The sequence below is a fragment of the Pelodiscus sinensis genome, chromosome 6, assembly GCF_052426305.1.
Source record: "Pelodiscus sinensis isolate ZL-2025 chromosome 6, ASM5242630v1, whole genome shotgun sequence".
NCBI lineage: Eukaryota > Metazoa > Chordata > Testudines > Trionychidae > Pelodiscus > Pelodiscus sinensis.
In genome coordinates, this window is record NC_143057.1 from 36,557,851 (window position 1) to 36,585,576 (window position 27,726).

At 42.9% G+C, this 27,726-nt stretch overlaps 1 protein-coding gene and 1 long non-coding RNA gene across 6 annotated transcripts in view; one reads left to right on the forward strand and one right to left on the reverse strand.

Annotated features, from left to right (window-relative positions):
- Positions 1-19,754, reverse strand: part of CARNMT1 (carnosine N-methyltransferase 1) — a 49,840-nt gene extending 30,086 nt beyond the window's left edge. Inside the window, exons 1-8 of one of the 3 annotated variants that reach the window (XM_089779238.1) lie at positions 19,628-19,754; positions 17,284-17,344; positions 15,932-16,022; positions 14,901-14,949; positions 13,520-13,691; positions 13,344-13,415; positions 8,475-8,586; positions 4,743-4,840 (exon numbers count right to left, since the gene is read on the reverse strand). In XM_089779238.1, coding sequence (XP_089635364.1) covers positions 4,743-4,840; positions 8,475-8,586; positions 13,344-13,415; positions 13,520-13,691; positions 14,901-14,949; positions 15,932-16,022; positions 17,284-17,344; positions 19,628-19,754 — 782 coding nt within the window. Of the gene's footprint in view, positions 1-391; positions 801-905; positions 1,256-4,742; positions 4,841-8,474; positions 8,587-13,343; positions 13,416-13,519; positions 13,692-14,900; positions 14,950-15,931; positions 16,023-17,283; positions 17,345-19,627 lie in introns of those variants that run through there. The other 2 variants (XM_075931718.2, XM_025178870.3) reach the window with 2 other exon arrangements.
- Positions 680-19,634, forward strand: LOC102451398 (uncharacterized). Of its 3 annotated transcripts, none has more exons than XR_012904689.2 (6): positions 680-805; positions 1,454-1,641; positions 8,523-8,583; positions 12,257-12,494; positions 16,250-16,380; positions 18,710-19,634. It is a non-coding gene; the product is annotated as an uncharacterized LOC102451398 (long non-coding RNA). The 3 variants fall into 3 exon arrangements; XR_012904691.2 differs by having other exon boundaries at positions 12,257-12,457; XR_016349864.1 differs by having other exon boundaries at positions 1,454-1,577; positions 12,257-12,457.
- Positions 19,755-27,726: the final 7,972 nt, after the last annotated feature.

Genomic DNA, 27,726 nt, shown 5'->3' on the forward strand with positions numbered 1-27,726 from the left:
TATTTAAATTTGCTAAAAAGGTTCTAAAGTGATGGAAGACAATATGGTTTCCAAGAAAATGTCACTAGTGTTGCTATAAGCAACTTTCTCTAAACCATTTCTTGTTGGTTTATTTCAGGTTTCTTCTCTGCTCTACGCATTTAGGTAGAAAACTATTTTTGAAGTTTTCTTTGTTATTGCTTCTTGAAGGTCCATAAAGCACTATTCCGGTAGGAAAACATGGTCCAAAAGTTATATCCTTCAACATCAGCATTGCAAATAATGCTGCTAAGTGGCATTTTGTATGTGTCTGTACGGTCTGTAAATATTAATATCAACAGTCCAAAATAAGTGTTAATACATAATATACTTTGACATTTGTTATTCAAGGTGAAGAGTCTTCATGACTTACCCTTTGAAGGTGAAGCTCACTTCATCTCCTCTAATTAAACAACTTCACCTCCAAGGGGGGAAGTTATGAAGACCTTTCAACACACACCACTTCAGATATTTCTCCAACTAACAAAGAACCAGCTCGGCCAACGTGCTCTGCTGTCGCTTCTGTAGGTGCGTTCAGCCCCACTTCTCTGTGTTTTGTATTTCCACGGTGTTAAAACTGGAAACGACTGTCACGGGGAGAGGGAGCCATGGGGCGCATACACACGCTGGTGGTGCTGGGGGGAGGATGGGAGGAAATGGCCCGGGAGGTGACATAAGGCAGTGACTTCCTCGCTGCTCGTGGCTGGTTTCTAGGGCTCAAGACGGGGAAGACCCGCCCTTGGATTTGGGGAGAGACAAGGGGCTCGGCCTGGGCACGGTGCGACCGGTAAGAGGGAGGGGTCCTCTCAGGCTCTGGCCGGGGCGGGGAAGGGGGGCGGGGGATGGGGGCGGGTCTCTGTAGTTCCGAGGCGCAGGGTAGCAGTTACCCGTAGTATCGGAACGCGTTGATAATTCTCCGAAAATGCTCCCCCTCCAGCCGCTCCTCCTCCTCTTCCTCATGCCTGGCCGCCGTCCCCTGCGCCGGCTGCTTTCGCCTGCGCCGCTCGCTGCTGAAGGGAACCTCCCCGTCCTCGCAGCCCGCCCGCTCCCGCCACGGCCGCTGCTCCCCCCCATCCTCCTGCCGGCACCCGCTGAGCATCGCCCTGCCCGAGCCGTGACCTTCTCGCCGCGGCTGCAGCGCGAGCTGCGCCTTCCAGCCCAGGCCGCGTGCGGCCCCTCGAGCGCTCGCTTTATGTGACGCGGGGCACAAGGCACCGCCCGCCAACGGCGAAACGCAACGGGCCCGCCCCGCGCAGCCGCAGAACAACCCTTCCCACCCTGCCTATTAGAGCCTGAGCTATCGCGAGACAATGCGAGAAGGGGCAGGGTCATGGGCTTAATCACGAACTGTAGAGGGGGGAGGTGATGAAGAAGCGTGCGTGTGTCACCTCTGCCCTCTAGTGGTAGGATCCACAACTCCTGTCCTTTGTCCTAGATACCAGCGAGGGAGGGGCCCTTGGGAAGGGCTAATGAGGCGGGGACTCGGCCTGGCTGCAGCAGTAGCGCGCAGGGCAGCCCCACGCAGGAGGAGGCAAACGGCAGCAGCGAAAGGAGCAACAGTTTGTATCTAAGGCGGCGGAGGGGAGGGAAATGAGCCAGGGGTGGCTATTTTTTCATTGACAAGTACGTTTGAAAAGGGGCCAGACCTTATATAAAGGGGAGGGGGATTGCTGCTCCCCTCCACTTAGGGTGACCAAATAGAAAATGAGAGATTGTTAGAAAGGGGTTTTCTATAAAAGAAAAAGTTCCACCTATTTGGCGACCCTACTTTCATTACTAACAGCCCAGGTAACACACTCACGCTGCAATAGCTGTTATAACACTATTAGGCGCTGCTCCTTTTTAACTCCAGGGCAGTACTGCCACTGGGGCAGGAAGGAGGAGCCCTGTCTTGGAACCGAGTATAAAGCAAAAAGTCAGAACAGAGAGTGTGAAAGGAAGGAGGTGGTTTGATTCTAACCGGTGGTAATGAGGAGGATGGCAAGGGTCAGCCACACAAAATCCAGTACATCTGAAAATGAAAGGTGTTTGGCCATTGTTCTATTTTACAGTGCCTGTTTTTATCAACACTGGGTACGAGCTCCTGCACAAGACAGAAACACTACCTGTTACACAAACAGATCTGTCTTTTGCAATATTACTATATAGCATTTGTATTTTTAAAATATATAAGAATATTCAAGGGTACAGAGGTATCTAATGAGATTCTTCAACTGGAGGGGAAAAAAAAGAGTAGCTAGTTCAGAAAAAAGTAATCTGTGGAACTGTCCTTCAGCCATTCCACACTATTGCACCCATTTGTAGGAGTCTGAACTGTCTTGTATACGCCAAGTTTCACCTCAAACTACTTACTTACAAAATCAGACATAAAAATGAGAAAGTAAGCAGTTTTCTAGTAATTGTATGCTGAGACACTTCAGTATTTTTAACATATAATTATAAATGAACTGGAATATAAATATTGTGCTTATTTTAGTTTATAGTCTACAGCTACAAGTCATTGCATGAAGTTTCACTAGTTGTCTGCAGACTTTGCTAGATTTTTTTTTTTAACGTAGCCTGTTGTAAAAATAGGCAAGGATCTAAGTGATTTGATGTATCCCCAAAAGACCTCTGTGTACCCACAGGAATATGCATACCCATTGCTGAGAATCACTGATCTATGCAATAATGCACTCTCTCTCAAATATATCTTTAAAAATACAGCTACAAACTAAAAAGATTTATTGAAAGATTATTGCTCTTGAGGACTGTTAGTTAATAGGTTATACCCATTTCTATTTTAGTTTTTTCTGCCTTATTTTACTTCTACCCCCAGAGCCAAGGATAGACTCCAGAATTTCTGAGCACTTAAACTAGCTGATATTTGCCAGAAACGTCTTATTTTAATACACACTTGCTTTATTATCATGTGACCGCACAACTCTCTGAAAAATGTATTATATATAAACCATTTATTATTCTTGCAAGCCATTCAAGAAAACACAACTAAAGTATTTTATTTATAAAAAACTGAGATAGAAATTCACATTAAAAAGTATTTCATCTTGAACATAATTCTGCATACATGTACATTGTTTTAATAGATCACCACAAATGTATTTTCTGTTTACTGTTAACAGTAGGGATGTCAATGTATAGTTGACTACATGATTAACTGATCAGCCTGGGCTTATTGGTTAATCCTGTTGACTATACACACTCCCGCAGGACGGGGTCACGTGGGAGCCAGCAAATGCAGGGTGCCAGCTTTTAAGCCAGCCCTCCACGTGTGCTGGCTTTCAAAGAGCCACCTCCCACCGAGGAGGAATCTGATGTTTGGGGGAATCTGGCTTAAAAGCTGGCTGCCCATAAGCACTGGCTCCCATGGATCTGCCTGCCCTCCCCTCCCTGCACTGCTGCCTCTGAAAGAAAAGCAGCAGTGAAGGGGGTAGGAGGCAGGCGAGAGCCATTACATGTGAAGCAGCTTTCAAGCCAGCTCCCCATACATATCGGCTCCCACGGAGTCGCCTACCCCCTGCTGCTCCCTCTTTATCAGAGGCAGCAGGGGAGGTGGCAGGCAGGAGTCAGTGCTCACGGGGAAGTCAGCTTTTAGCTGGCTCGCCACAAGCCCCGGATCCCGCTTCCCCCCACTCTGCATGTAAACGTATAACCACTAAAATTTCAAGTGGTTACACATGTACACAAATACCCAATAGTTAACATTCCTAGTTAATAGTATTACTATTGCATTCATTATCAGACAGTCAAGATGACTACTATATTATAGTCATCAGACTAAAAATACCCCAATTAAAAATACATCTCTGTGCTACCAAAATGCCTGAAAATGAACAATACCAGAACTGGGCTGGAAGGTTAGATGGTTTGCACTCTTGATTTTACGATATCTAGACAATCCTCAAAAGATAGTTGGCTTTCAAATAGATTTAAGTCCTCCCTGTGTGCATATATTTGTATACAACAGAGGTGGCGGCACTATTCTTTAGCTTTTCTAAACCATATAATTTTTCTCTTTTCTAATCACATTTCTTCTTTTCATTTATTTCTAATCTAAGCATTTATGATGAATCTCAGAGGGGCAACCATGTTAGTCTGTATCTGCAAAAAAACCTAAACAGATTTATTTGAGCATAAGCTTTCAAGGGTAAAAACCACTTTGTCAGATGCATCTGAACCATTACCAACCTCTCTTTTTTTATCCCAAAACTCTTTCTAGTAGCCTAGTAATTGTTCTTCAGATTATCTATATCCTTTCCACAGTGTCCCAAACCGTCCAGCAATAGTTTAACAAGCACCATGTTAAGTTTAAAAAAAAAAAAAAAAAAAAGAATTCTCTTTCTGGTCTCAAGGGCAATATCTCTATTTACACGCTTCCAAAATGGCTTTTGCCTCTTTAACCACATCATGTCATTGAACATATTAAAAATATGTTATTAGCTATTACTTCCATTTTTTTCTATATTACTAACATGCAATTACTTTGCATTTGTGATTTTCAATTTCAAAAATATTTTTATTTTACTTGCATATTAAATAATGCACATTGTGTATACTTATTAAAATATATTTATGAAATATCCAGGGCTATATTTTCACATATTAATTTTCAAATTCTTTATATTACATCAGGTTTACAGTTTGACGCGGGGTTACAAATGCCACTCTGAACAACAAACAACTGTACAATATGGATTTGTAAGAACTACTACTACTGTACATACAATAGATTTATGGTGTCTGGCAAAGCAATCCATCCAAATTGACTATTAATCCATAATGGAAAGAATCCCAACTTCTCACACGGTTTTGCTGTGACCGGCTAATCTTAAAAATATAAAAGATACCAGTTCTAAGCTATTACATAGCATCTTCAATATGTCTATCACAATTCCTGTCACCCACCTGAAGTTCAAAATACTATTTTTCCTTTCTACTGCTCAAATCTTGTCAAAACTTTTTTTTTTTTTTGGCTGAAAGTAATATATTGTTTACTTTCTCTAAAAACTTTCAATATTTCTCTTAACTCTGCAAGGTTATCCAGTTATTGATCTGTTCCAGATTTAAAGTAAGTATAGAACCAGTATTTACATTTTGTTTGTAGATAGTAAAAGATACTAATTGTGTCTCTCATCCATAAGGATATTGCACATGCACACAATATATTGTATTTTAATTATTTTTGTTTAATTTTTATTTTTCAATTTATGTGAATAGCTGGTATTTTTCTATGTCCTTCTCTGCATGCCTATTACATGTGCTATGGACAGGGTCAGATTATGAAAGGGGCTTTTGGGACTGCAGCACAGGCCCTGGAATGCAGCCACTAAATCCCCTGTGGGCTACATTCTGGGATTGCTCTGTTTAGGCAAGTGGCTCTGCATGCTGTGGTTACCCTCCCAACCGGGGAGCTGCATCGCTGTGAGCACAAGGAAGCTCTCTGTCCCTTCTCTCACCTGCAAGCTTTCCCCCCCCCCCCCCCACCGTTTCCATTGGCTGGGAGTTACAGCCAATGGGCGTGGTGGGGGGCAGTGCCTACAAATGCAGGATGGTGCAGAACCACCCATTCCCCCCGCCAAACGGGAGCTGCACCAGATAAAACTTCCCAATCCCTGTCTCCTCCCATACTCTTCCTCCTCCCAGACCCCAACCCCAATGAGGTTTACAGAATCTTTTGAGAAAGGGTTTTATTTTCGAAAGATCCCCATCTAAACTGCCGGGTTTTTTTCAAAAAAGCCCCATTTAGAAATAAAGTGGCGGCTGCCATTATGCAAATGAAGCATGGGAAATTCAAATCCCGGCTTCATTTGCAATATCGACGTGCCTAATTTACATCCCTTTCTTGAAAAAGGGATGTAGTCTAGATACACTATATGATTGCGGGAATTCAGAGAGAAGAAAGTCATTCCAAAACTGCAAACCAAATAAAGACATGAAATACGGGATTAGCAAAATCAAATTTACTAAATTTTCCCGTTCTTCAATATGTAAATTACTGTTGAAGAATCTTCATATTCACCCTAGCTGTAAATAAATCCACTAACCTAATTATTCCACTTATGAAAAGTGGGTGTTGCAGAATTTAGGCATTTCAGAATCTTTACTAAAAAGATTGGTACTTAAACGTGACAGCACAGAGGAGATCTAAAATGATAAAATAACTTTCAGTGGGATCAAAGCAGCTCATCAAAATCCAACTCTAAATAGAGTTTGACCAAGGAGCACCAACATGAGCCCAGTTTTTTAAGTTTTACTTAAGTGATTAATATATTCTATTAGCCTACCACAGAAGGATGAATTGCTAAGCCAATACTGGTTCCAGGGATTCCAGGGATTCTACATATTTTAAAGCAAAGGTTAAGATCAGACCACAGCTATCCTATTTCTTTAGATTTTTGCTTTCTATTTAGGAAAACGTAAAAGTTTTGTAACACAAGACTTAAAATGCTAGGCATTTACATTATCCCATAATATTAGTATAGATTTTTATGAAGGAGTTCTCCAGTCCTATTCCAATTACTTGTAAGATGACTTACTTTTTCCATGTTTCTAGCTCCTGTACTATATCATTATACACATGTGAAAAAAGATCTTCCTCAGATTTTGTTCCATCCAAATAAACTGAGACAGAAGAGAAAAGAAGAGAAAAGAAAAGTAATCACAATATTAGTAATTAAAACAAACTACAACTAGCTCCCCCCAGCACTGGCTCCTGTTTGTCATTCCTCCTTCCCTCTTCCCCCCCTCTCCTCCCCAGCCTCTATCAGAGGCAGTTGGAGGGGAGGCTGCTCTGGCACCAGCCCTCACGAACAGGGGCTGCTGGACCCGGCTTGCACAGATCCAGGACTGCTGTACCTCTGCATTTTAAATGTAGTAAGAGCCAGCGGGATCTTACTACATTTAAAATACAGAGGTGCAGTGGTCCCAGAGCAAGCTTGCCCTTATCGACTAATCATGTAATTGATACTAATTGTATCCACTACACAATTAGCAAAATACCCATTCCTTAACATTCTTATTGGGCACTACTAGCTTCACTTCAAACAGTTAAACCTCATTTTCTCAGATTGCTGCATAAGAACCCATGTTGCAGGTGATTGTTTAATAAACACTTCATTTTCTGGAACCCTACATTCATTCTCCTCTCTTCGGTTTTTCAGAAAAAAAATCCAGAATTTGGAAAATAGTTCAGTATCTCCTGCCTACATAGTGGGGATGTTTGTCTCCCTAGGCACAAGATATCAGTTCCTACTTCATTTCATAGTTAAATAAAAAATACAAGTTCCATAATTCAGCCTCTCAAGAGAAAACAGCAGCACTCCCGAAAGAAAGAACATTATCAAACAGATTCTACCACAGATAGAGTAAAGGTTTTCACTTTTAAACAAAAAGCTTTTAAAAATGAGAGAGCTAGCCAGGTTTGCTATCGTCTTTATTTAAAAAGCAAAGATACTTTGATGGAATAGATTTTATTTGTAAATCTATATTAGAATAGGTTACCTCTAACAAGGACACAGCTAAAGAATAAAGTATGATTTATATGTCCCATAATTCCAGCATAATCCATTTGAAAGTGATCCACAGGAACACCTCTGTTTTGGGATGATCCATCAAGGCCGTTTTTTTTTTTTTAAAGGGAGTTTATATTCTCTCCATCTATCCTATCTCTGTTACTTCCACTAATTTTGAAACATGTGCTTCATCTAATTCACACATTTATTTTGACACAGTTCATCTGAGTAGAGAGCCTATAAGAGCCTCTGTGTATCCCTCCTACCTGATGCACAGGGTCTCTTTCAATGGGGATGAACTTCATCATTAACCTTTTTGATAAATAAAAATCTTTAGTATGATATTGATCAATAATAGAAGGAAGAACTTAGCACCTGATCACAAAAAGTGTGAGCATGCCTAACTGCTATTCAACGTGAGCTGAATGTGCTCAGCGTCCACTGCCTTGCAGGAAGTAAACTATATATTGGAGGCTCATGCTCTAATAACATTATTATCTTAGCATTATGCAAATTTTCCTACATAGCTCCATCAAAACACTAAAATACCGATATTTCTCATGTCAGACTATGTGATGGCCTGGCAATGCGACTGTGTACAATTTGGAGAAATCTATTACATTTATTCTAAGATATCAATCAGAATTGTAAGCCACATTCTGATTCATCAATACCATAAACCATAAAGCGCCCTAGAATTTTTCTTGTTAACACTACACACATGTAAATGGATTTGTCACATGGCCAATACATTTTTGTTAATTTCTACAACCCACAAAGGTGACTTGATCACTACAAGATTTTTCCAGAATAAAAGATCACTTATCCATGAACAGACGATAGATGCATCTAAAACTGCTGCATAAATGCTAAAAGAATTCTGAAAAAGTGATTTGCAAAAATTGCTACATTTAATTTTTAAATATGTTTAAAGATGATGCATGCCATACCAATATTATTTGTATTTTCTTCCATTTCCCTTTTATGTTTCAGATACATAGGCCATACATGTCCATCGAAGTATCCTGGTGGATCTGCCGGCTGATAAACTCTGGTACTATAGAAAAATATATTTGATTTCCTATGAAAGTTTTACATTTTTCCTAGTGTACGCTCATATACTCTGCATTGTTTACTTAGTGAAAATATCTATCCAAAATATTGAGAGAGAGTAAGTAAGGCTGTGTTTCTAATGGTCACAGCAAATGAGGCTCTTTAGTGACCATAGGATTTAGCAAATTAGCCACGTGACCATCGTCAAATCACCTGTTTCTGCCTATTATTTTAGCTCCAAAACTGGGTAAGAAAGCAGATTCTTATTGAAAAAGAGGTTATTTCTTAATTAAAACTTTGTTGCATAAGTAAATTGTATAAGAATAGCCAAACCACATGCTATAACAGTTCATATTTTTCATATTGGTCTAAATTTTCAGAAGTGACTAGTGATTTTGGTTGCTCAACTTGCAACATCTTAGAGCACTGGCTCTCAATCTTTCCAGACTACCATATCCTTTTCAGGAGTCTGATTTATCTTGTATATACCAAGTTTCACCTCATTTTAAGCCTGCTTTACAAAATCTTACATAAAAATATAAAAGTGTTCTAGCTAGGGATGTTAGCTATTGATTAATTGAATAATCATGTAATGACATCAAAACTTTGCAGTTACACAATTATTTGATAGTCTCCAGGTACGGGGCTTCTGTCCATGACGAGCCTGGGCCTGCCATGAACTAAGGCTATTCTGTGGCAGCATCTTCTGTTTGTGGGGGGCTTGAGCTCCCTGCGGACAAAAACTGTGCAGGCATCCCATGGAGCAGTGTCTGTCCACAGGGAGACTGGGCCCGCCACAGTAGGGATGTTAGCATTTAGATGAGTAGATAACTAACTAATAAGCCTGACCTTATTGGTTAATCCTATAAACTATACACATACCCCTCCCCCACCCCTCGCTGCCTCTGTATCGGGGGGGGGGGGGGGAGAGGGGAGGGGAAGAGCCAGTGCCTGTGAGTAACTGGCTTTAATTAGGCTTCCCACAAGCACCGTTCCACTTACCTTCCTCCACCCCACCGTGCTGCCTCTGATATAGCAGTAGAGAGGCAGCAACATGGAGGATGGAGGGTCAGGCTGGAGCCGATACAGATGGGGAGCCAGTTTTCAAGCCATAGAATCATAGAATAATAGGACTGGAAGGGACCTCGGGAGGTCATCGAGTCCAGCCCCCCGCCCTCAAAGCAGGACCAAGCTCCGTCTACACCATCCCTGACAGATGTCTATCTAACCTGTTCTTAAATATCTCCAGAGAGGGAGATTCCACCACCTCCCTTGGCAATTTATTCCAATATTTGACCACCCTGACAGTTAGGAATATTTTCCTAATGTCCAATCTAAACCTCCCCTGCTGCACTTTAAGCCCATTACTCCTTGTCCTGTCCTTAGTAACCAAGAGGAACAAATTTTCTCCTTCCTCCTTGTGACACCCTTTTAGATATTTGAAAACCGCTATCATGTCCCCCCTTAATCTTCTTTTTTCCAAACTAAACAAGCCCAGTTCATGAAGCCTGGCTTCATAGGTCATGTTCTCTAAACCTTTAATCATTCTTGTCGCTCTTCTCTGTACCCTTTCCAATTTCTCCACATCTTTCTTGAAATGTGGCGCCCAGAACTGGACACAGTACTCCAGCTGAGGCCTAACTAGTGCAGAGTGACTTCACGAGTTTTGCTTACAACACACCTGTTGATACAACCTAGAATCATATTTGCTTTTTTTGCAACAGCATCACACTGTTGACTCATATTCAACTTGTAGTCCACTATGACCCCTAGATCCCTTTCCGCCATGCTCCTTCCTAGACAGTCGCTTCCCATCTTGTATGTAAGGAAGGAACAATCAGTTCCAAAGTGGAGCACTTTGCATTTCTCTTTATTAAACCTCATCCTGTTTACCTCTGACCATTTCTCTAACTTGCTAAGGTCATTTTGAATTATGTCCCTATCCTCCAAAGAAGTTGCAACCCCACCCAGTTTGGTATCATCTGCAAACTTAAAAAGCGTACTCTCTATCCCATTATCTACATCATTGATGAAGATATTGAACAGTATGGGTCCCAAAACAGACCCTTGCGGAACTCCACTTGTTATCCCTTTCCAGCAGGATTTAGAACCGTTAACAACAACTCTCTGACTACGGTTATCCAGCCAATTATGCACCCACCTTATCGTGGCCCTATCTAAGTTATATTTGCCTAGTTTATCAATAAGAATATCATGCGAGACCGTATCAAATGCCTTACTAAAGTCTAGGTATATGACATCCACCGCTTCTCCCTTATCCACAAGCCTCATTATCCTATCAAAGAAAGCTATCAGATTAGTTTGGCATGACTTGTTCTTCACAAACCCATGCTGGCTATTCCCTATCACTTTATTACCTTCCAAGTGTTTGCATATGATTTCCTTAATTACCTGCTCCATTATCTTCCCTGGGACAGACGTTAAACTGACCGGTCTGTAGTTTCCTGGGTTGTTCTTATTCCCCTTTTTATAGATGGGCACAATATTTGCCCTTTTCCAGTCTCTGCATGTATGGGCTGCCACAGACCCGCCTGCCCCCATCTTGCCACATCCTACAGAGACAATGAGGGGAGACAGGTGGCACCACGGCTCTTTTAAGCTGGGTTCCCCCCCAGCACTGGCTCCACAGTGCTGCCTGCCGCCCATCCCCCCCCAATCAGAGGCAGCAGAGTGGGGAAGTGGGGGCAAGGGAAAGAAGGGGAGGCTGCTTCACAGCAGCAGCCCCTATATACAGGTGGTCCAAGCTCCCCGCAGAGCAACCTCCGTCAATGAGAAGCTAGGACCCCCTCACGGACAGGCGCTGCTGCCTCTGTATCAGCTGGTTCACAAAGGGAGCTGGTTTTTAAACTGGCTCCCCCTGTGGACCAGCTCCCGCCTGCTACCCCGCACTGCTGCCTCTGATAGAGAGGCAGCAGCGTAGAGTGGCAGGAGGCTCCCCAGAGTGGGGCTGGAGCGCAGACTGCTGGCCCCGCCCTCAGGAACTACTGAATAATTTATGCAGTTACATGACTATGCTGTTACATGATATTTAACATCCCTACTCTGCAGCATCCTCCTCTGGCCCTGTGCCCAAATTGCAGCCTCTGATAGAGGCAGCCAGTGGACCACCGATGTCCCACCACTGCTCTGGAAGACTTCAAGGCTGCGTCTACACTGGTATGATTTTGCGCAAATACTTTTAACGGAAAAGTTTTTCCGTTAAAAGTATTTGCGCAAGAGAGCGTCTTTACTGGCATGTGCCTTTGCGCAAAAGATTTGCTTTTGCGCAGAAGCATCCATGCCAGTGTGGACGCTCTCTTGCGCAAGAAAGCTCCGGTGGCCATTTTAGCCATCGGGCTTTCTTGCGCAAGAAATTAATGTTGCTGTCTACACTGGCCCTCTTGTGCAAGAATACTTGCCAATGTAGACACAGCCCAAGGATATGCACACCTCTGATTTAGAGCCACTTCCTTAGAGGGCCTGGTTTTCAGAAATGCAGAATACCCACTTTTTGATGACTGAGCTCCTTTAAAGTTTCTTAAATTGGGCTTCTAGAAAGAAAGGCACCCAAAATCTACTAGTCACTTCAAAATATAAGCCATTATGAATATGGTAGTTCTGTGATTAGTGAACCAAATTCTGACCTGAGATACACTTGTGTCATTCTACAACAGGGCTACTCAACACGCGGCACGCAGTCAGTTTGTTTGCAGCCCATGGTACAGTTTGGGTTTACGCGGGGCTCAACACGCGGCCCCCAGCTGGGATCCTTTGAACATGGCCTCCACTGGGAACATGCTCCACAACGGCAAGGCATCTCCCAGGCATAATGAGAACTGACAGATGCAAGTGGATGGGCTGGCTGGAACAGACAGGTACAGGGTGTCGGCGTATCTAGACCCCAGGAAGGAGGTGCAGAGAGCGCCGGGGCATTGTGGGAAGTGCTGGCTGCTTAGCCTTGTGGGTAGAGCCTGAGAGGTGCTGACTGGCTCACACTGGCCATATTTGGGTCTGGCACTGTGACTTAAGGCTTAATCTTTGTATTCATGCCCATCAGTGTGAAAGAGGCTATTTACATATATATTTGCATGCACATGCACCACACTGCATTTGCATGTGTTCAGAGTATCATTATGGCCCCCAAGGCTTCCAAAATTGAATATCCCTGTTCGACAATAACACCATCAAAAACATATTCGCATCAGTAACTACAGATTTGCAATACTAACTGAAGGCAGAAAGGGGTCAATATCTAACTCAAATAATACACAATGTAATGGCATATCAATTCTGCACTGAGCAACTTTGTGGTACCACAGCTTCTCGTAACCTCAACAGTAAATGCTTTGTTTTTATCTGTTTCTGTCTCCTCTTGAACAGTGCTCAAGTGCAGTTATATTGTAATTTACTTATATTTTAAATTCTTCGAGTGAGGGGCTTTTTACTTTGTGCCTGTATGTTGGCAGCCTGAACAATGGTTAGTACCCCCACCACCATCACAATAATTAATAATAAATAATGAATTGAGCTATATATTTGAGTGGTACAGATGCTGCTTAAACATCCCTGGGAATCCTTAGGGCTGAAATAGCAGCCAGGCAGAGCTCACTACCTGATCAAAATCACAAGAAAGCACGAAGGAGCTTTAAGAGTAGTTACATTTGGTGGATGTGAGAGAACACACTGGCATACAGGAACTTTTCTATCTTTTGAATACTAGGACATGGTGATCTGAAGTGAGCAATAATTTTAAAGCATTACCTCCTTCTCCTCTTGCATTCTTCATACGGAATGGTCAGAAAATATCTTCTATCCCATACTTCATTAAGAGGCCTAAGATTATAGTATCTTTGGTCATTTTGTTTCCTTATTCACCTCCACTTACAGTTTATATTAACATGACATTTTAAAGTTATTGGTAAGGTAGTGTTGCTTACTCATAGTTATATAGAAGAAAACCTTCAGCTATTAAAATGTGAATATCCTCTGTACTTTTCAGACTCTTATGTGTATTCTTTGACTCTGTTATTGAGACAGAGGAGTCAGTCGGGTTTTTCATCCAGGAGTGTATGGTTCTCACCATTTCCTCCATATAAAGAGCATCAAGTACTAGAAAGGACACAAAAGGTTAAGTTAAAGCATTTTATTTGGGCTTTTTAAAACTTTCATTATTTCTGAGTTAAGAAGGAGCCCTGACAAGTAGTTTACCTAAACGTAGGTGTTAAGAAGTAGTGTTAATTTAAAATAAATGGAAAATTAAACGTTAACACTCTCATTTAGTCCCGGAATCCTGAACAACAGCACTGAACTTGAACACATGAACCAAAACATCCAACTGATTTCATCTAGCTGTCCCAGATGAACGGAAAGTTACACTGCTGATGAACGTGGGTAGTAAACACAGAATTCTGGGTTTACGCTAATGTCATAAATACCCAAGTAATACAGAAAAATCTTAAGATTATCTACAGGATATTAAATTGCAGGTTTTTAATTAGAGAGGGACTGAATGAAATCATGGCTAGCCTAGAATTTAAAGTTTAGATACAGATCTCAAACTGCAATCTGGATTCATCTTTAGTTAAAATCTGCAACACATTTGCAGAGAGACTTCTTGCATAAGAAAAAGGTTGAAACTTGGATCAGATCTTGATTGATTTGGGATCTGATTGTGGGAGGTGCTAAGCAGCCTTGACTCTCAGTGACTTCACATTGGGAGTTTAGGATATCATGAGCAAGGGTGATATGTTCTATGGGCCCATAGTGCCTGGGCACCAGGAACTTCAGAGAATCAGGACTGCTGCAGACAGTTCAACTAGCATCTAGGAAGGAAAGCACTGGAAGCAGCAGTTTGGAGAACCAGCTCCTCAGAACTTTAGATACATACTATAACCAGAAAAAATGTTCATAATTTGCTATGCTAAGTGAGATCTATTACTGTAGAAACAAAGGGCTAGCTAATTTGCAAAGCAGAAAGACAAAGTCAGTAATAAATGCAGGAAAGAAAATATTATTGCTATTCCAAATTAATAATATTGAATAATGGCCAAATCAAGGTTTGATATATTATACTGTTCAATATGACGACTGTGACCTTTTAAAACATTTTTTTGGTTAAACCAACACCCTGAAAAAATCCTCTATCAAATTATTTTTCTTCGTTTATTGCCAGACGTACCCCACTAAAATTTTTAAATAAAAAATAGCAAAGGATCATCCCAAATGACGCCACTATTGAGAAAGAAAAAAAAAGAAGTTAATAAACTACAGCTGACATTTCAATACAATGTTCATGAGCAATATATCCAGTCTACTAACCATCATACTGCTTAAATCCACGTTCGTCTACTTCTACTTCAGATTCTGGCTAGAGAGAAAATATGTATTGAAGGCAGTTATCAGGTCAAAAGGCAATAGTAACCCCATTACTCTGAATTGCCTTATGTAATAGTCATGGTGGGGATGGGTAAAAGGCTGAAAGGCCAGTGTGAGTGGGCTGGAGGAAGGGTTAGGTGAATAAGATACAAAGCAGAAAATGTAGCAGGGGCAGGGGGGAAAACAAGGAACTAAAGAAGTGTTTGGCGTGGGGGGAGACAGTAATAGAGTAATAGCGTATTCACAGTATTTTTCGTAAACAGTGGATTGCAACGTAACATTAAATTTAAACGTGGTATCAATAGGAAAAGTAATTAAAAAGTAATTAAAAAGTAATCTTTCCCATAGCCACCCAAAATAGTACCAATTATACACTGACCTACTGAAATTGATATTGAACATATATACCATATCATATAAACACAAACATCTCTGGATTTTAATATTAACTTTTTGTATAAACTACAATTTCACTCAAGAACAATAACCATACCAGGAACAAGAACTGGGTGCTCTCACTCATCTAGATATAGAAACAATTATCCTTTTGTATTTTTTTTAAGAGATAAGAAAACAAACAACAGTATTTAAATTTTTGTTGCTATTTTGTATGTATTTTCTATCTAGAGTGAAAAATGAACTACAAAATTAATACAAATTGTGGCAGCACAAAACATTGCCTGTTATACATTTGTTTCTCTATCTCACCTTTAACATAATACCGGAGGACACAGCAAGATAATTATTCTGTTGGTCAGGTTCCTAATCTTTTCTGGCAACTGAACATTTAAACATGAGTACAACATTCTTAATTTTATTTACCCATCCTCCATATAGATTCAATATAAATTATTATGAACAGGATTCATTTTAAATAGTCACATACTAGTAGAGCAAGAAAACAAATATTGTCTTGCAGGAACCACATTTAAAGTCTACTTTTATGTATGACATCTTTCCATCAACTCTGTTACCTTAAAGAAGTCATCTTGACAAAGAATACTGCAGTTTGGAAGCTGTTTGCTAAGTCGTTTTGCCAGTGTTGTTTTTCCCCCATTTGTCACACTGAGTTAGAAAACGAAACAAACAATGTGTCAGGACAAAAATAATGAATAATGTAAGAGAGCAATGTCAAAGCAATTACAAGATCTAATTTTATTCAAAATATTAAATACTGTTTGCGGTTTCCTAACGTTTGTTTGAAAAATACTTAATCCTGCATTAGTGCAGAGGACAACATTAGATGACCTCTTGAACTCCCTTCCAGTCCTATGACTCATCTTCTAATTCAGGGTTGGGGAACCTCCTGCCTATGCACCGGATCCAACACCTGGCTTGCTGCAGGCCAGAGAAAAGTAAGTCTTCGCACCGGGCTTCCCCACCAGTGTTGGCCTGGAGCATAAGCAGAGCCCCAGCACCCGAGGTGAGTGTGAGCGAGTAGGGTTACCAGATGGGTTTCAAAAAAATACCAGCCATACGTGATCTCAGAACGGAAGGTGGGGGGGACTAGCTGGGAACGGAGCGGGGCTGGCCCGGGTGCACGCAGATCCTGGGGTGCTGCCCGTCCCGTGCACTGTCCCGGCGGGGCACGCAGTCAAGTCCGGCCCCGGGGATTCCATCCCTCCCCGCCCCCCTTCTCTCTACTGTGTAATTGAATACTGCCAGGCTGGTAGTCATGTTCAGGCAGTGTGAGCGTGTCTACCAGCCAGGCATTACACAACGCCGTACTGATATTCCTGATAATTAAAAAAAAAAAAGTTACCTAATTAGAAAATACTGGACATTTATATGTCCGGTATTTTCTCAATTTGTTTCTCAGACAGAAAGCTCAAATACTGGACTGTCCGGTTCAAACCCGGACACCTGGCAACCCTAGGAGTGAGGTGTCTTTTGTGTGTGTGTGTGTGTGTGCGCGCGCGCGCGTGTGCGCTTTTTGGGAGCCAAGTGAGTTTTGTCTTGTTTCTTACTTGTGTGTAGCCCCCCCAACTGATATTTCTGTGGATCACTGGCCCTTGGCCAAAAAAAAGTTCTCTACCCCTATCCTAATTCATTTTAGTTGGCTTATATGACTATGGAAAAGACAAAGACTAGAGCTGATGTTTGAGAGGGTCAATCTGTGACAGAGGGTAGAACAAGTTATCAAAAATTACATATAATAAATTGACAGTGTTAAGCTTAAGTTTTTAATTTGTTTTTAAAGACAGCTGTATTCACACACAATTCATACACTGCAATATGACATTTGAGGGATTGTTAGACTGCAATATGACATTTGAGGCAATCTTACATTTTTGCTTTGAGAGAGACCGAACTGGTTTGCACTTACCCTCCAAGTCCAATGATGAACACTTTCATAATTTGTGTTCTGACCATTCCCTTTCTTTCTACTTTTTAAAATAAAAACAATCAATGAACACAGTTTGGACAATGACAAAATTCCCAAACCAAAAAATATCAGTTACCACAAAAGACCTTTTAAAGAATTTCAACCCCTATCACTTCTATTCAATTGTCTTCAGAACCTTTAAGATTTTACCACAAGAGCATCTTTAATACCCAAACCAACAAATGCTTACTACCAAGCACAGTTCTTATTACAGGTTGAACGTCTCTATTTTGGCACCCTCAGGACCTAACTGATGCCAAACCAGAGAATTTGCCAAACCGTGGGAGGTCAGTATTGTCTAGTAATATTACCAACATGTCCACTGCTTACTGGGCATTTAAGGGTAAATTAGAGCTAAATAACAGCACAGACACCGACAGCCGGGACTAGTGGCTGTAAACAAACTTTATGGGACCGTGGGAAACTTGGCCACACTCATGGTAAGTAGACATCCAGCTAACTAAAATCATGCAAGACCATGGATGTTGTTGGACCAGAGAGTGCTGGACAAGAAAGGTTCAACCTGTATCATTAACTGTTCCACCGTGGGAAACAAGACCATTCAGCTCAATAGTGAAATGTTTGGAAACTGAGTCCTAGGAAAGTAACCTAGAGAAGAAGGAGAAAATGAGTTTTGTGCCCTGTTTTGTTTCAAAGAAGACCTGAAATTTCTTCTCAGAGCTTTATTTTCTGCTTTTATTTTATTTAACAGTACAGTATCAGAAATCTCAAGTCTTGTCTTTGTAACTTTTGGAGAAGTTGTTCCTTTGGCATTCTGACACTTTGGGGGGGTTCACTCAGAACAATAAAAAGGGTTGTCACAACATGTCCTGCAACCCTGGGGCTTCTGTGCGGTATAGAGCTCTGATACCAGTAGCCTGCTTTCAGCACAATTTCACCCTGGCTTACCACAAAGCTGGTTTCTCCTTGCAGGGAAGCACAAGCAGCCCTTTCAATCCCTGGCTTTCCACAAAACCACCTCTTCTACCCAAAACCATCTCTTCTGCAATGCTCAGGCCCTCTCCTATAGCACTAACAAAATCTTCTCAAGTTTGCTGCTCCTTGAAAGAGACAGTACGCATCAATAATATGTTAGGCTGGCTGAGGATTTTTTTCTCTTCAGTTTAAAATACTGCACTGAGATGACTGAATAACAAAACAAGGTTGCATTTATTAACAAAGAACAGATGTTTAATGATACCAAGTAAAGGGGATAGGGATAGAAATATTTACAAAGTAAAAATATTCATTTAAGGCTAATATCTAACTTACCAAACGAGTCTTATTCAGAACAATTTCTCACCACACTTATTCTTCCAGCATGGCTGGCAAGTGCCTAAAGCACTTTGTTTCTTTTTCTCTTCAGGTGAAGGATGCCAAATTGGCACACACTGCTTATATCTTCAAAATTATCTTTGTCTTCAACGTCAGGAAGCCCTCACTGGATGAAGGGGGGCTCAGCTTGCTGCATACACCAAGGAGATAGTGCCATGATAATTTCTGCACTTTCCGCCACCCTCATATGAATGTCTCTATCTCCCCATCTTGCTAATTTGATGGCTATGTTTACTTTTTACGTCAGTATATCCTCGTTCTCTCCTCTTGCTCTATTTATACTGCCTGTACATGCAAGAAAGCAAAATCACATTCCTTTGTGTAAGATGGAGTGACTTAATTCCCACCTACTAAATAGATTTTAAGAACCTATTTCCAGCAAGGATGCTAGAGTGCAACCGAGTAACCAATGAGGGTGATGCTTATCTGTTAATGGTATTGGTTACACTCAGCTGGCTCTTGGAGAGGCAGCTTTGCTGTGACAGGACAATGAAACCTCCTCCCCGGGAGCAGAGTGCAACCAACACTGTTAACCAATAAGCATCTGCTTATCTGTTAAACGGTTAGTCTTTTGAGTGTAAACATCCCGACCCAGGAAGCGGGTTGGGCAAGGGCTGCCCACTCAGCTCCTAGGTAGGAGACTTCACTGAGACAGCAAAGTCTCCTCCTCGGGAGCTGGGCTCCAAGGGCTGGTGGGCCCATTCTCCAGGAAGTTTTGCTGCAGATTTCGCAGTACACAGCTAAGCTAAGCTTTATAGTGCACAGCCCGCATCCCTAATTTCCACCATATCTTTATAATTTTTCCATGTATCATTCCTGTACACACCACACAATAATATTAATGACCAGCATGTTACCAGTTTGTATATGATACCTTACATGACACCTTTTCGATACAGATTGACAACAGGCCTGCTGAAACTCAGTTAGACATCAAGGAGCCCCTTACCCTGTGATTTTCCCACATATAATTGAAGAAGAAAAAAAAAGGATGCACTGCACTTCACTGCAATCAAGCTGTCATGGAGTAGTGCTGGGGAAGAAAAGAGAACTGAGTTATTACCAAGGAAAAACATTGTGAGGGGAGGGATCCAAAAAGCTAAACAACCTTGTGTCTCCTGTGGACTGTACAAGCCCCATGATTAACAGCCAATCTTGATTTTAAAGTTTCCAGTAATGGAGACTCCACCACAGACACTGTAAGTTGTTCCAATGGTTTAATCTCTCTCCATAGTGAGAGTTGTTCAGAAATCAAATATGAGAACAGATGTCAATGAGCAACTATCTGAAGAAATAAAAGTGACTGATGGAACATTTTAATATACAGGCAGTCCCCAGGTTACGTACAAGATAGGGACTGTAGGTTTGTTCTTAAGTTGAATCTGTATGTAAGTCGGAACTGGCGTCCAGATTCAGCCGCTGCTGAAACTGATCAGTTTCAACAGCGGCTGAATCTGGACGCCAGTTCTGACTTACATACAGATTCAACTTAAGAACCCCAGGCATCCCCAAGTCAGCTGCTGCTGAAACTGATCAGCGGCTGATTCCAGGAAGCCCGGGGCAGAGCAACTCTGCCTCAGGCTTCCTGTAGTCAGCCACTGGTCAGTTTCAGCAGCGGCTGACTTGGGGACGCCTGGGGCAGAGCAGCTGGGGTGCTGCTGGGTTGGTCCAGTAGCGCCGCCAATCCTCGGCGCTACTGGACCAACCCAGCAGCACCCAAGCTGCTCTGCCCCAGGCGTCCTGATTCAGCCGCTGCTGAATCTGACCAGCAGTGGCTGAATCAGGACGCCTGGGGCAGAACAGCTGGGGTGCTGCCGATTGGTCCTGCAGCGCCACTCTGGGCACTACTGGACCAACCCGGCAGCACCCCAGCTACTCTGCCCCAGGTCCTGATTCAGCCACTGCTGGTCAGTTTCAGCAGTGGCTGAATCAGGACGCCTGGGGCAGAGCAGCTGGGGTGCTGCTGGGTTGGTCCAGTAGCGCCGAGGAGCGAGGAGCGGTGCTACTGGAGCAACCCAGCAGCACCCCAGCTGCTCTGCCCCAGGCGTCCCCAAGTCAGCCGCTGCTGAAACTGACCAGCGCTGACTACAGGAAGCCGGAGGCAGAGTTGCTCTGCCCCAGGCTTCCTGGAATCAGCCTCTGATCAGTTTCAGCAGCAGCTGACTTGGGGATGCTTGGGGTTCTTAAGTTGAATCTGGACGCCAGTTCCGACTTACATACAGATTCAACTTAAGAACAAACCTACAGTCCCTATCTTGTACGTAACCCGGGGACTGCCTGTATTCAAAATATAGCCATCTGTAAGGGGACCCAGTGGGACAAGAAATACTGTGGTTATCTAAACATGGGAGGAGTAACTGTTATTCATGAATATAATCCAGTCAAGAAAATCCATCTCCTTCATGTATTTAAGATGAACCAGCACAGATTTTAGCAAACAAAGCAAAACAAAATGAGAATAATTTAGGTTGATGCTTAAATGAAAACATTTTCAACTCAACTCACACCAGGAATGGACATTAATAATTTTATAAAAAGTGTAAGTTCCCATTCTGTTTTGTAGTTATCCTATTAATTACAGGTTTGTACTTATATTTAATTCATAAGAATGAGCACTTGATTCCATTTTGAATTTTCTGTAACTTATTTTCTAATGTTCTATTCCTTTCAACGATTAAAAGGAAGACTTCTTCAAAATTACTCTCTCATGTCTTTACAAGTACTTGTACAGTAAAACTCCAATAGTCCAGCATTCAATAGTCCGGCACTCCTGATAGTCCGGCATCAAAATGGCAAGAGCCTAGTGACTGAGCTTCAGCAAAAAATGAGTCACAAGGTAACAGCGGCAGCAGCTGAACTGAGCAAAAAGGGTAAAAAAGGCTTAAAAACACTAAAACATTACAGTATACTGTATACAGTATGTACAATAAAAAGGGTTAAGAACACTATATACAGTATATAATGTATACAGTATATATATCACCATCTTATAGTACCTCCTGATAGTCCGGCATATCTGATAATCTGGCACCACCTAGGTCCCATAGGTTCCGGATTATTGGAAGTCTATTGTACTATGATAGCACAGTATTGCCCTGCTCCATGTTTGGGCTAGGAGCTATACAAACACACAACCAAAAAAAGGACAGTCCTTTCTAGGGATCAAAGTGTAACTATGTTAGTCTATAACTGAAAAAAATTAAAACACAACAAATAGACCTGCAGCACCTTAGAGACTAACAAAAATATAGATGGTACCAAGAGCTTTTCTGAGCACAACCCACTTCTTTTTTAAGTTCCTTCTAGGGATGTTAGGTATTGGTTAATTGAATTAGTCAAGTAACTGCATTCATTCCTGTCCGTTACTCTACTATTTTATAGTCCCCAAGGGCGGGTCCAGCAGCCAGTGCACTTCAACCCCACTCCTGGGAAGCTCCCTGCCACCATGTGCTGCTGCCTCTCTATCAGTGCAGGCTGCCAGGCAAGAACTTGTCTGCAAAGGGAGCCAGTTTAAAAAACAGCTCCCATGCAGACCAGCTTCCGGCCACCCCAGTTTTCTTCACAATGGACCCCCTAAAGACAAAGGCTGCTAAACTCCCTGCGGACAGAGGCAAGTCCCCAGCAGCAGCCCCTGTCTGCGAGGAGCTTGGACTCCCCATAAACAGGGGCTGCTGCTGCTAAGCTAAATTTGCCTGCAGCAGGCCCACGCTCACGGTGGACAGAGGTTGCGCCATTCCCCAAAAACTTACAAACAATACCGATGGTACATACCCAATGCTGGCAGCACCAGGGATGTGAAGGTTTTACCTATGAAAGTTAACTGGTAGGGCTGCAGTACCTCCCTGTCTGACGTGGGCAGGGGGCTGGCTCCAGCCCCATGGGAGGTTGATCCAGTACCACTCCTGCCTGTGGTGAGCCCAACACCCCACAGGTAGAGACTGCTCTGGTCAGAGGGCGGAAGCAGGGTACCCTGCAGACAGGAAATGCTCTGAGTGGGATGCCAGAGCAGCCCCTGTGTGCAGCACTCACTTCCCCTTTAATCAGGAGGCAGTGATTTTCAAACTATGGGTCGCAATCCAATACTGGCTCATGAAATGTCAGGCACTGGATCTCATAGCTGCAGGGTGATCAGGTGACCTATGGAGTGCTACAGCAGGTTACCTCCCTGTCCTGGCACTACAAACTGCAGTTCCCCAGAAGAAGCCAGCAACAGGCACAGCTCCTGGATGGGGTAGAGGGAAGAACGCACAGGGCTCTGTGCCCTGCCCTTGCCCAGAACACTAGCTCCACACACTCATTAGCTGGGAACCTGCTGCTGGCTGCTTCTGGGGCACAGTATGGTCTGTGGTGCCAGGAAAGGCAGGAAGCCTGCCTTAGCACCCTATTGCACTGCTAATCAGGAGCCACTCAAGGTAAGGTCCTCCTGCCCCAGCCTTTAACCCCCACGAAAGCCAGAGGCCCTTCCTACATCCCAAAGCTCTTATCCTTAGCCCTACCCTGAAGCCCACACTCTAGTCAAGTTATGTTAGCTCATGGACATCAACAGTTTTCCTCAACTGGGTCATGAGAAAAAAAGTTTGAAATCCACTGATCTAGGATACACTGGGAAACTGTTAAAAAGCAATAGACAAATAAAATACCATTTCTATTATGTTAATACGGAAATTGAAAGCCTACAGTTGCACCTTTGTACATTTATGTTCAGCATATCCTGTATGTGTTACTTTCCCTTACTATTTTATATTTGAATCTGTGGTTTCTCTATTAAATAAACTGTTTGTTTCTACCCTAAACATGTCTCTAGTGTGTAAACTGTTTGAAATATATACCAAAATAAGCTAGTGTTTGAGGGGCTGGTTTCATGCCTTTGCCAGATGATGTACCAAAGGGGAAGGATTTGAAGGTCTGGCACTTAAGAATTCCAGGAGGACAGATTTGGGGAAGCTTAGGATGGGAAAGCTATTGGTGTCACCTTGAAAGGAATAACTATGCTGGTGAGAGATTGTGCTTGTGGGCAGGCTACCAGTGTGTCAGGGAATTGAATCAGAGCTGCACAGCATTAAGGCCCCCACATTATAGGGCAGGCAATGACAAAATCCCATACTGGTTTGGGTGATTCCAAAAATATTAAAGGAACATTCTAATACTGCTAATAGACACAACTGCTAATAGACAGAATAGAGTAAGCAACTCTCCCCTCAGCATATACAGCCATGTAGCCAGACCATGTAGAAATTATTTTCATTTCAAAGAGATGTATACTACTGTGTACCTGGAATATTGACTATAATACTGCAAGGAGACTCAACATACATGAAACCGACTAGTTGCTAATAGCAGTAGCCAGCAGGCCACTGTCAGGACCATATCACATAAAGATAGTAAATACATTGAGGACAATGGCAGTAAACACAACTGTCAAAATCTTAACAGAAATAATGTGGATTCAAGCACCACATTTCAGCCTGTGTTTCATGCTTAGAGAAACATGATCTAGTGTTTACAGCTTAAGATTGATTAGTTGGACAATTTGAGTTGTATTCCTCTCTCTTTCACACACTTGCTAGATGACGTAGGACAGACTACCCTCCTCATCTTTCTGTTCCTCAGTTTTTCCCAATTGGCAAAATAAAAAGTGTATTTACTTATTACATGATATACTTTATTAGGGCCTGACTTGCATTCAGAACTCCTACTAACTTTGGTGATGGTAGTCAACATTTCTGATAATCAGATACCCCACAAACTTTATCGCATAGTCTGAAGATCTTAAAATGTGAAAGGTATTATTTCCACTATATTTAGCAGATGTTATTACTGTAGGGTACACTCAGGATATGTCTACAGTAAAAACACTAAGGCACCTGCAACAGTGTAGCGCTTCTATGCAAACACTAACTATGCTGATGGGAGGCATTTTCCCATCATTGTATATAATCCACCTCCTTAAGAGGTAACTAGATCAAGTTAGGGAACCCACAGCCCGAGGGCTGGATTTGGCACATTGCTCAATTTCATCCAGCTCATCACAACACACACATTCAACTCACCCCAGAGAGGCAGAGGAAGGGAGGGGGAGAACAGAGACTTGGGGCTTCTTCCTGTGGCAGGGCGAGCCAGTGCTTGCATTCCAGCCCTATGAGTGGTAAGCTCTGACTCCTGGACCCCTTCAAGGGGCTAGTCACAAGTGCTGGCTCACCCCACTGCAGACAGGAAGCCCCATCCCCTTCTACATGCTGCCAAAACTGCAAGTGCTGGCTCACCCTTGTCATGTGGGGGAAGTACTGAGTCTTGGCGCCCCCTGCAGGGGAGAAGCCCCTACAATTCCTGGTTCTCCTTGTTGCAGGGGAAAACCTTGAGCCTCAGCACCCCACCCCCCGGGTGGGTTAGTAGAGTTGAACGGGTGCAGCCCCCCACTATTTTTTTCTGTGAGTCAATGGCCCATGACACAGAAAAGGTTCCCCACCCCTGAGCGAGACTGATGTAACATTTCTTCTGTTGACCTAGCACTGTCTATTGCTGGAGCAAAGTCATATCTATGTCTCTCAGTGATGTGTATTTTTTTTATATCCCTGAGAGGCGTACCTATGCTGATATACTGGGAACCTACAACCCAGCCTCTCCAGGAGGAAGATACACCAAACATTATCTAAACTAGAAAATGAAGTTGGCTTAAGTATGTTGCTCAGAGGTGTGAAAAATATACACCCCTCAAGAGCACAATTAAGCCCATAGGCATTGACTCTGTGGATGCTCCATGGCTGGAGCACCCACAGGAAAAAAACAGTGGGTGCTCAGCACTCACCAGCAGCCCCCATGATCATCTCTTCCCCTCCCTACCAGTGCCGCCCACCTGCTGAGATCAGCAGCATGCAGCAAGTGCTGGGAACAAGGGGTTGAGGGAGGGTGGGGCCTGTTTAAGGAAGGGGAGCAGAGCAAGGTGGAACGGGCAGGAAGAGGTGAGATAGGGACAGGAAGAAGGGGGTGGGTCTTTGGGCAAAGGGGTCATTAGAACCAGGGGGAAAGCACCCAAGCCAGCTTAACCCCCAGATTCTTCCATCAAACTAGCTACCATCTCTTAGGAAGGTGCATTACTTATGCCAGCAGAAGAAAGGTACTAAATACAAGGAAATTCTGCAATTGTGCAGCCATGCACTGGAGTATTCTAAAGTGTATACAAGCTGTTAGCAAACTACAAATATTTTACTATGAATACCAATAAGGATTATTCAGTGCAGGTAAGCTTTGACTCAAAACAAAGCACTAGATGGCAAGACAGATACCATCTACAGATCTGAAGAACTTTGAACTCAGTAATTTATATCCTTGTCTGTATCAAATATAATCACAAAAGGAAATAAAACAGTCAACTTTATTTGTGCTCCTGTGGAAAGTAAAGTGGAAAAGAGTAGGTAGTAAAAAATGGCAGTTAAAAATATGATTTTGATCTGAGGAAGTGGGTCTGGCCCACGAAAGCTCAACATCTAATAAACCATCTTGTTAGTCTTTAAAGTGCTACATTGTCCTGCATTTTGTTTGCAGTGTAATCTTAGCCATGCTGATCACAAGGATATCAGAGAGACAGTGCTGGTGAGGTAGTATCTTTTATTGGACCAACTTTTGTTGGTGAAAGAGACTAATTTGAGATAGAGCGCTGTGTGAAATACAACTTTTGCCAACAGAAGTTGGACCAAGAAAAAATTAAAAAGATGCCATCTTATTGTAGATGATGAGGCTGTCATCAAGCTAAACAAGGTGTAAACTCAATATGAGTGGCCTACAATGCCAAACATTAAGACACCTCTCCTGCCAGCACAGATGTACATACAGTGAAACCTTCGTTATCCAGCACAGTTAACCAGAAAACTTTGTTAACTGGCATTGCCCTCAGCCACAATACTGTCACATCTTCATGCGCACAGGCCTGACTTGGTTTACCATGTTTGGCTCAATTTTTTATTTAAATACTAATCATCTTTATCTCAAAATTGAAATGTGAGACCAACTGCCTCACACTACAAAACTACCAATATTAAAAACCTGAGTTTTACTATTATTGTCCATTGGTTTTTCCTAAATTAACGGGACCCTCAGATAATTGGAATTTTTAGATTACCTGAATGCTTTAATCCCTGAGCATGGTGGACAACACAGGTTTTACTGTAATTTGTACCTTAATTTTGCAGTTGCAATTGTTAACCATGCCACTTCAAACAAGTTGGCATATTTAGAGTATTTGAGCAAAGGACTAAATGTACCCTAGAAGTGACACAGTTACAAATCACACATGTAGGAACACACACACATAAATAAGGTTGGGAGAGAATTGAACTTCAGCTTCTAACTTGGCAGCAGTGCCTACCTGAAGGAACAATCACTAGCCAGTGTGTGATCAAGTAACTATACACCCGGCTTAAGGATATTCTGCACAAGTATGCCAACAAGAAAGAGGGGTAGACCTAGGATGACTTGGAAGAGTATAATTAACAAGGGCATAGAAACACTGATTTTGAAATGGGAGGGCTTAGGTCACACGACAGCTGATAAGTAAGCATGGAGCATGAAGGTAGACTCCCCGGCACCCATAGCAAGTGAATTGGAACTATGTGAACGGCGCTGCTGCTGCAACCGTGGCTCGGCTTTCACGCGATGTCAGCGGTGCCACTCACACCCCTTATGTTACCTGAGCCGTCGAGGCCTCTGCCGCCGCCTCCCCAGCGCGCTGGCCTGCAATGCAAAATACCGAGGCTATGCAGCACAGAGCTACGCACGAGTGAACTATCGAGCCAGGTCACCCGCCGCCCCACTGAGCCCTGCTTCGCCGGCGGGTGGACAAAGCGGCGGGCCAGCGCCCAGCGGCTCCCCCGGCTCCCGAGCACGAGCGCTCTGGCCCCACAGCGCCGAGACAAGCTGCAGCTTGCACCGACGGCTCTCTCCGGTGGGCGGGATTGGCCGGCTGCGGCGCCGAGCTGGCGCAGCGCGCTCGAGGATTGGCTGCCTGGCGCTGGCGGCTCCAGCCCCGCAGCCAGTCTGGCCGCCCGCTCCCGG